The sequence below is a fragment of the Myotis davidii genome, unplaced genomic scaffold (assembly GCF_000327345.1).
Source record: "Myotis davidii unplaced genomic scaffold, ASM32734v1 scaffold150, whole genome shotgun sequence".
In the NCBI taxonomy this organism is placed as follows: domain Eukaryota; kingdom Metazoa; phylum Chordata; class Mammalia; order Chiroptera; family Vespertilionidae; genus Myotis; species Myotis davidii.
Window position 1 is genome coordinate 2,824,120 of NW_006283437.1, and position 10,189 is coordinate 2,834,308.

The window sequence follows — 10,189 nt, forward strand, 5'->3', positions numbered from 1 at the left end:
CAGCTTTAGCTTTGAGGCTTGGCTCCAGCTCTTAGGCCTCCGCTGCTGAAAGCAGGTTTCTGGCCTTTGCTTACAATGTTGCAATCCTGCTGGCTGAAGCCCGGCTGACTAAAGCAGATTTCTGGGGTTTTGTTTAGCTTCTATATTTGTAACATAGTTGCTTAGGGTGGCAGCTCAGAGGCCTACAGTGGCAGGCGGGGAACGCTGGAGTCCTCCGTCACTGAAGCAAGCAAGCCTCATGTTCACTTTAAGCTGCCTGGCTGCCGGCCGCCATCTTGGCTGGCAGTTAATTTGCATATTTCCCTGATTAGCCAATGTGAAGGGAAGTGGTCGTACGCTAATTATCATGTTTCTCTTTTACTAGATAGGAGGATATATATTTCAAGGAAGGGAGAGGGAGAGAGAGAGAAACATCTATGAGTGAGAATCATTGATTGGCTGCCTCCTCCATGCCCCCTACTGGGGATCGAGCCTGAAACCTAGGCATGTGCTCTTGACTGGAATCGAACCCGGGACTCTTCAGTTTGCAGGCTGATGGTCTATCTACTGAGCCAAACCAGTTAGGGTAGAAATTACATATTTTTGTCTTAGTTAAAAAAAATACAGTAGTCGCCCTAGCTAGTTTGGCTTGGTGGATAGAGCACTGGCCCTCGGTCTGAAGGGTCCTGGATTTGATTCCAGTCAAGGGCATGTACCTCAGTTTCAGGCTTGATTCCTGGCCCCAGGTCAGGGTGCATGTGGGAGGCAACCAATAGATTTATCTGTCTCACATCAATGTTTCTCACCCTCTGTCTCTCCCCTTTCCTTCCACTCTTTCTGAAAATGAATGGAAAATATCCTTGTGTAAGGATTAAAAAAGATACAGTAGTAGACACAATAATTTAATACATGAAACTCACATTACAACATAAAAAGGTGACATGTGATGGTCGCTAAGGTGGCTGGCTAGAAAAAGTACCCAGGACATGACGTTACTCCCCTGCTCAACTGCTTCAGTATATCATTCAGATTGAAGATTAAGCACAAGGTAAGTTTAGACCTGCTGAAATAAAAGGTCTGGGGACAGGTTTTATAGAAATATCAATGCTTAAAACATTGAGATTGAGAATACTTTGCTAACAGGATAAAATCACATAATGTTTTGTAAGTAAATAAAAAGGATCATTAAGCCTTTTTATTTAATTATTTTTATTTTTCAAGTACAGTTGACATTCAACACTATCCAGCACTAGCACTGGATAGAAAAGACGCACAGCCAAGTGGCCAGAAAACCATGTGCACTACTTGAGGTCCCCCCACTGCCTCAAGCACCCAGCCAGCCCACACCTAGTCTTTTTTAGTTTCGTTTTCTTTTCCCTTAAGCCCCACTGGCTGTTCTATCCCTACTGAAAATGCAATAACTACCAGCTGTTTGTAAGTAGGACTGTAGTTCAGAGGTCATACCTCATTTTACTACTGACAAAATCATATCCAACACTCTATTACATTTTATCATATCAATCCTTGCTCCATAAAGTTGCCCTTGGATCTAATCCTATAAGGACATAAAACATAAACTAACAGTGAATCATGATTTTAAAATCTGCTTTATTGAAGTCTACAATATAGATCAAGACTCTGTCCTATCACTCTCCCAATCACTGAAGCTCTTAACCTATCATGCATGAAGAAGTCCTTAAAGAAAAGCTCACCACAATTTTTAAACTGGACACGCAATGTAACAAACATGTGGAAGGATATCTGTCACCCTGTTAAGGGTGGCCACTCTAGTTCAGCCAGATTGGAGGGGGTGGGTAATGGGGCTGAGAACACTTGTATTTTTTACTCTGTCTTATCTGAGATTAGATAAATTTATACAATTTTGTCCTTTAAAAAAAAAGAACATGCATTTCCTTTATATTTTTAAACGTTTAGAGTATTGCACATTAAATTAAAATAAAATATACTGATTGCATTTATATTACACACTGTGAAATCTTTCAATGATGCATGAATTTAAGTGCATGTTACAAATCTAAAAAGAAATTAGACAATGCCAAAGAAATTAAAGTAAACTAAAGTAAATCAGGTAGAGAACTACTATGGAATTTAAGTTACTATGTCTACATTTTCTATTCCATTTCAATTTGTAGCTCATGACAAACCCTATGGAGGAACTTGATAGATCGTATTGGGATACTAACTGTTTCTTCCCTGGTGATTTGGCAGAAGAAACCCAAAACAAGTTTAATATTTATTTCACCTAAATGAATAGTTCCCATGCTTTCTATGTAGCAGTGCTTGAGGCAGGGTATACTGCTAAAGGGAAAAAATCAAACAAATCTGGTAGGTCAAACGGTTTCTGTAACAGAAAAGTACTGCAGAATTATTGGCAAAGTATTTTAACAAAAAATGCTGAACATTAGTAACTCCACAGCCTTCAACCAAACAGGTTCTCCTATGGACAATGACCAAGAAGCAAGCAGTCCAGCCCCCAAGAATGGCTCTAATCACGCAAAATTGGCCAAAGCAGTCATAAAGTTAGGGCATCTAGAGCTACACAGGATCTCAAAGATCATCTGTCCTAATCTCCCCCAAATTAGGGTTCGGAGGATACTGAGGCCCAGGGAGGGTAAGTGAGAAGTCAAGGATACAAAGTAACCAGTGGTGCTGGGACCAACACCCAGGTGTCAACTGTGCTGACTTCCTGAATTTCATTCACCTAGTAAGGAAAATGATTAGTATTGCTAAGAATACCTGCAGGAACATTCAGATTTGTATCAGAGAATACGTAGCTACAAAGTTATAAGCACAGGACAGTGAGTCTAAGAGTAACTTTCATGGCAGGTCAAAACATATACAAAGAGGGAGACCATGTCTTTGAGGTTTCTCCTGTCAGTTCACAGGAGTGACTCCTTTGGGTTCCACACTAAAATACAGCCTCACCCTGGCCAGAGAGCGCAGCTGACCAGAGCATCATTCCGACGGGCCAAGGTTGCAGGTTCGATCCCTGAGCAGGGCACATACAAGAATCAACCAATGAATGAATAAATAAGTGAAACAAATTCATCTCTCTCTCTCCTCCATCCCTTCCTCGCTCTTTAAAAATCAATAAAAAATTTTAAAATATAGCCTCCTCCCACACTGGCCAACTCTCATAAATGTTCAAGAAATACTCTACTTCCAGCTCATCCTTCTTAAAGAAACGTCCCAATTCCTTTGCCTGAACAGAAGGATTCTCTGTTTTAGGATCTTATCAGATCTCCAAGGAACTTTGGTTGTTTACAATCTACTCTCAAAAACCACAATGAGGACTCACATTTGTCTTATTTATTTGCATAGTCCAGAAAATGTGCACCACCACGATCTCAGGAAGGAGTTTGTAGTCACATTAAAAAAAAAACTTTCCTGAGGGTGCAGAAAAGGTTCCATTGTATGAACTCCAGGTCTGGCAAAATCACTTCTTTTTCAACTACTTGATATCTTGGTATTTAATAATTCTAAATTATTTTTCTAATAAATTCTACTCCCCTAATATACACAAGTATAGTTATTCTCTGATACTAAATCAAATTCTAATCTATTTAGTCACATGTCCATTGACTTAACTGGGTGGCAACATATCACACTGATTAGAATCAGGTTCTGAATTAACATTCAGATTCCAGGTCCAACACTTACAAGCAGTGAGATTTTAGGCAAGCTATTTATGCCTTAGTTTCCACAAGTATAAATGAAGAACAAAATAACTTCACAGTGTTGTGTGGATTAAGACAGAGAATATATGTAAAGCACTTAGAAAAAATGCCTAGGACTGAGTAATAAGCTGATAAATATTAAATGTTATTAATGATATATTGCTATTTCACGAGAAATATGTACTTTTACTTTAAGAAAGGAGACAATCTGTGGGATTGCATCTTCTTCTGTACCTTTCATTCCTTGCTTTCCTGAGCTTAGATGAAAAAAATCATTAAATTTATGTCCAAATTAAAAAAAAAACTTTTATTGATGTCAGAGAGAAGGAAGGAAGAGGGAGAGAGAGAGAGATAGAAACATCAATGATGAGAGAAAATTACTGATCGGCTGCTTCCTGCATGCTCCCCCACTGGGGATCAAGCCCACAACCCGGGCATGTGCCCCTGACCAGAATCAAACCCAGGACCCTTCAGTCTGCAGGCCAAAACTCTATCCACTGTATTCGCCATTGGGCGATCGGAGCCTGACAGACAGGGGGAGGGACCGAGAAGTTGGCCGTTCCTGCCCACTCCCACCACGGCCACCCTCTGTGTGTGGGGCAACCGACAGGGTGGAGGCCTTTGGCCTGGCACTGCCTGTATCCCCTGCCACCCACTCCCAGTTCCCCATCTGCCATCGGGTGATGGGAGCCGGGAAAAGGGATCAAGAGGTGGTCAGTGCGCCTCATAGTGACTGGTCAACCGATCATTCTGGTCATTCCACCGTTAGGGTCAATTTGCTTATTACCCTTTATTATATAGGATGAATCAGAGTTGTAAAAGTTAGGGTCTTGCAAATGCAAGGAAAGCAAGTTTAACACTGAAACAAGTGCTTATTCTGTGCCATTAGCATGGTCCATCAATTATAGGAGAGGATGGATTTAAGAGTAGAGAGCTTTGGAAAAAGACAAAAGTTCTGATTTTGATAGCTGCTCTTCCATTTAATCTTTAAGAATACCTTATGATGAGAAGGAAGGAAGAGGGAGAGAGAGAGAGATAGAAACATCAATGATGAGAGAAAATTACTGATCGGCTGCTTCCTGCATGCTCCCCCACTGGGGATCAAGCCCACAACCCGGGCATGTGCCCCTGACCAGAATCAAACCCAGGACCCTTCAGTCTGCAGGCCAATGCTCTATCCACTGAACCAAACTGGCCAGGGCATGTGTTCAATTTTTGTACATCTACTGAATTATTTAAAAACTAGAGACCCAGCACACGAAATTCGTGTGTGCAGGTATGGTCCCTAGGCCTAGCCTGCAATCAGGGGTGTGTGGGGCAACCGACAGGGTGGAGGCCTTTGGCCTGGCACTGCCTGTATCCCCTGCCACCCACTCCCAGTTCCCCATCTGCCATCGGGTGATGGGAGCCGGGAAAAGGGATCAAGAGGTGGTCAGTGCGCCTCATAGTGACTGGTCAACCGATCATTCTGGTCATTCCACCGTTAGGGTCAATTTGCTTATTACCCTTTATTATATAGGATGAATCAGAGTTGTAAAAGTTAGGGTCTTGCAAATGCAAGGAAAGCAAGTTTAACACTGAAACAAGTGCTTATTCTGTGCCATTAGCATGGTCCATCAATTATAGGAGAGGATGGATTTAAGAGTAGAGAGCTTTGGAAAAAGACAAAAGTTCTGATTTTGATAGCTGCTCTTCCATTTAATCTTTAAGAATACCTTATGATCTCACTGTAGTTTATATTTGGCTTCAGACTGAAAATATAAGGTGATATCTCCCTCAATTTTCAACATCAGAAAACATTATGTAACCTTTCACAGAAGTATATAATCTCAATCCCCCATTAATTTGCTTGTGATCTCCTAAGCAAAGAGATGGTGGTCTAGGGAAACCATCCATTAGAGAAAGTGCCTGCTGAATTTGAGAAACCTGGCACTATGCCAGGAGATATTCCTGACTTTTCTTTTTTAAAAAAATACGTTTTTATTGATTTTAGAGAGAGTGGAAGGGAGAGATAGAAACATTGATGAGAGAAAAACTTTGATAATGCCTCCTGTACGCTCCCTAATGGGGATCAAGCCCACAACCTGAGCATGTGCACTGACAGGGAATTGAACCAGTGACCTCTTGGTTCATGGGTCGATGCTCAACCACTGAGCCACCCTGGCTGGTCATTCCTGACTTTTCTAGCAAGTCTAGTAGGCACATTGTGCTATACCAAACTTTCATTCATTCAGCAAATAATGAGCACACACTCTATGCAATACACAAAGAAGGAAGTATGAAGGAAAACACAAGACACCATCTCTGTAATTCCAGAGCTTATAGCGCCAAACCACACTCACAGAAAATTAAAAGCACAATACAGAGCAGGATGTGAGCTAATGCCGAGATAGCTGTGCAGCCTAGAAGACTAGGAAGCTGGAGATATACACTCTATGCGAGGCACACTATTCATGTAATTTTGAGCAAGAAATTTCACTTTTTAAGGACTGCTGCCCCATTTTACGAAGGAAGTATTTCCTAAAGGGTTCCTGATAACTCTTCACAGATGTTTAAATTAGCTATTCTGAGGTATAATTTAGATACAATAAAATTCATCATTTTTATGTGTGCAACTCAATGAGCTCTAACAAATGTATACAGCTATCTCAATCATGACACAGAAACCACCACCAAAAATTCCCTCATACTCCTCTCTGCAATTAATCCCTTCCCCCAGCTCCCAAGACAGATCTACTTCTATTACAGTAAATCCTCAATTCTGCGGACCTCGGTTTAATGGACAAAATTTCCAGTCTGTATGTCATATGTAAAATTGACATCCTATTAATTTTAAAACGCTTTTTTTTTTTAAATATATTTTATTGATTTTTTACAGAGAGGAAGGGAGAGAGATAGAGAGTTAGAAACATCAATGAGAAAGAAACATCGATCAGCTGCCTCCTGCACATCTCCTACTGGGGATGTGCCCGCAACCCAGGTACATGCCCTTGACCGGAATCGAACCCGGGACCTTTCAGTCCGCAGGCCGACGCTCTACCCACTGAGCCAAACCGGTTTTGGCAATTTTAAAACGCTTTTAACCAAGATTTGTTTATAACTAAACAGGTTATTTTTGTTATTAATTCACTAAAATTTGTTATTTTTAAATTTTAGCGAATAGGCCATATGTTGGGAAAAAACACTGTAGTAATTTTGCCGACATAAATATTACGTATGTACGACTGTAGTCTACGTATTTCAATCCAAGAGTCACCGCTCGTAAAAAATGTTCAGCATGTGATCAATTCACACCGTGTGAGGTGATTGGTTCTGTTGTCCCCTGGCATGAGTCTCTGCAGCAGTTTTAATGCCTGCCCACCCATGTTCCCACATGCACTAAGCCCTGCCTCAGTTGTGTGCATTTGTTTACTCTCAGTGACTGCTGAATACATGAATTTACTAGAGTATAAATTTAAAATTACAAAAATACACATAGAAAACGCTTCTGTGAAATTAAAATTTTCATATATGCAAAACAGGTAAACTAGTCAATATTTTTTTACACATACATTCGGAAAACCTACTTTATTATATAACTAGAGGCCCAGCACACGGACTTGTGCACCGGTGGGGTCCCTTGGCCTGGCCTGCAGGGATCAGGCCGAAACTGGCTCTCCGACATCCTCCGAGAGGTCCTTGATTGCAAGAGGACGCAGGCCAGGCCGAGGGACCCCACTGGTGCATCCGTGCACCAGACCTCTAGAATGCATCTAAGATCCTAAGTTAATTTCTTCCCATCCTCCCCTCTGAGATTCATCAGTCTGTTCCATGTTCCCATGCCTGTGGTTTCCGCTCCTGCATTGAGCGTCCACCCACTGGTGGTCAGTGCACATCATAGCTACCTGGTGGGCCGGTCACTTAGGCTTTTATATATATAGACTAGAGGTCCAGTGCATGAAATTCGTGCACAGGGGCGGAGAGGGGGGGCATCCCTCAGCCCGGCTTGCACACTCTCCAATCCGGGACCCCTCGGGGGATGTCCAACTGCCAGTTTAGGCCCGATCCCTGCGGGCCTAAACTGGCAGTCCGACACCTTCCTAGCAATCTGGGACTGCTGGCTCCTAATCGCTTGCCTGCCTGCTGGCCTGATCCCTCTAAGTGCGCTCCCCTGCCAGCCTGATCACCCCTAACTGCCTCTGCCTTGGCCCCACCACCATGGCTTTGTCCGGAAGGACGCCTGGTCTAATTAGCATATTATCCTTTTATTAGTATAGATGCCTTTTGGCTTTAACAGACACTGCCTTGCCCAAATTAGTCCATTATATTGAGGTTTTTTTAAAAATATATTTTTATTGATTTTTTTACAGAGAGGAAGGGAGATAGAGAGTTAGAAACATCGATCAGCTGCCTCCTGCACATCCCCCACTGGGGATGTGCCCGCAACCCAGGTATATGCCCTTAACCGGAATCGAACCCAGGACCCCTCAGTCCGCAAGCCGACACTCTATCCAATGAGCCAAACCGGTTTCGGCTATATTGAGTTTTTACTGTATTATAGTTTTGCCTCTTGTAGAATTCCATATCAGTAGAATCATATGTCAGCTATCCTATATAATAAAAGCCTAATATGCTAAGTGTCTGGCCATCTGTTCAACCAATCAAAGCATAATATGCTAATGATATGTTAAGGCCACTCAATCACTCGCTATGACATGCAGTGACCACCAGGGGGCAGATGCTCCAACTGATAGGTTAGCTTGCTGCTGGGGTCCAGCCAATCAGGACTGAGCGAGACAGGCTGGACATGCCCTAGAGCCCTCCTGCGATCCCTCCCCGGCTGGTCAACCTCCCACATCTCTCCCCGTCCTCGATTGTGCATCAGTGGGGTCCCTCAGCCTGGCCTGCACCCTCTCACAATCCAGGACCCCTCGGGGGATGTCAGAGAGCTGGTGTCGGCCCAATCCCACAGTCCAGGCTGAGGGACCCCACTGGTGCACGAATTCATGGACTGGGCCTCTAGTTATAAATAAAACTGCTGAAACATTTGTGTACCAGTCTTTGTGCAGACACGTGATGGTGTGGTTGGGTACCATCCAATCTGTTGAGACCTGAATAGAACAAAAGGCAAAGAAAGGAGGAATTTGCCTTTTTTTTTTGTCTCACTGCTTGAGCTGGACATCTTAGCTCATCTTCTGTTGCCCTTACACTGGAATTTACACCACCGGCTCCCCCAATTCCCAGGCCTTTAGGCTCAGACTGAATTATATTACTGGCTTTCCTTGTAGGCAACAGGTTATGAGACTTCTCAGCTTCCATAATCTAGAAACCCTGACTGATGCAACACATTTCATTTTTTCCTTGTTAATATCTAGGAGTAAAAATTCTGGGTCATATCTATAGAAACTACCAAACTGTTTTCTAAAGTGGTTGTACCACTTTGCATTTCCACCAGCAATATATGAAAATTCCAGCTACTGCCCATGCTGATAATATCATTTGAGTTTTAGCCAATCTGAATTGCAGAGGTGGGTATGTAGAAGTGATTTTAATTTGTCCTTCCCTGCTGTCTAATGATATACAATATCTGTTCATATGTTTATTTGCCACCTTTGGTCTGTTTACATCTTTTGCCTACTTTAAAAAATCAAGTTGTTTATCTTACTATTGAATTGTAAGATCCTTTATATTCTGACTACAAACCCACTATCTAACATGTGTTTTACAGATATTTCCTCCTTCCTCTAGTCTTGCCTTTACATTTTTCTTAACAATGGCTTTTGAAGGACCGATGTTTTACATTCTGACAGAATTCATTTCTTATCCCTACCTCCAGTGACTCCTTAGTGGCATAGGTGGTGCCACCATTGTCACATAGGCGATCAGACATTATATCGGATAGGACACCAGAGTAGTAAACGTTTATTATTCTTAAAGCTCTCTATGGAGGTTCCCAATGGCTCACAATAAAAGGCTGTGCCAGGGAGTATTCAATTTTCCTTGTTATGTCTGGATAGTACCTCAACCATTTAAAGGACAAATATGTAGTAAGAATAGTTCTTCATTCCTTATCTAGACAAAGCTCCCTGGCTACCCAGATACTTAGAAAATGTCAATTGCATTACCTTTGGAAGGTTAATTGTAAAGCCTATTCACTGTCTGAATAAATAATAGATATTATGTAAAAAATAATAAAGAGATGACAAATGTACCTGTCAAGAGGAAGAGGGTTACTATATCACAACAGAAAGCCTCAGTTAAAACAACCAAGCTTATTACAAAGTACAATTCTTATAAACCAAAGATTGTCAATAAAAAAATTATACAGAATATCCCTAATGAGTTCTTGAAGTTTATACCAAGTCACCTCTTTCTTCTCCAAATTCTTTCTAGGCAATCTAAATCAGGTTCACAAATTCATTTATTACATACTAGAGGCCTGGTGCACAAAAATTTGTGCACTCGGGGGGGAAGGGGGTGTCCCTCAGCCCGGCCTGTGCCCTCTCGCAGTCTGGGACCCCTCGGGAGATAAC

At 42.0% G+C, this 10,189-nt stretch overlaps 1 protein-coding gene across 1 annotated transcript in view; it reads right to left on the minus strand.

Moving 5' to 3' along the window:
- LOC102762112 (chromosome unknown open reading frame, human C16orf52) overlaps window positions 1-9,546 on the minus strand; it is a 26,109-nt gene extending 16,563 nt beyond the window's left edge. Inside the window, exon 1 of the mRNA XM_015563931.1 lies at window positions 9,487-9,546. Coding sequence (XP_015419417.1) covers window positions 9,487-9,546 — 60 coding nt within the window. The remainder of the gene's footprint in view (window positions 1-9,486) is intronic.
- Window positions 9,547-10,189: the final 643 nt, after the last annotated feature.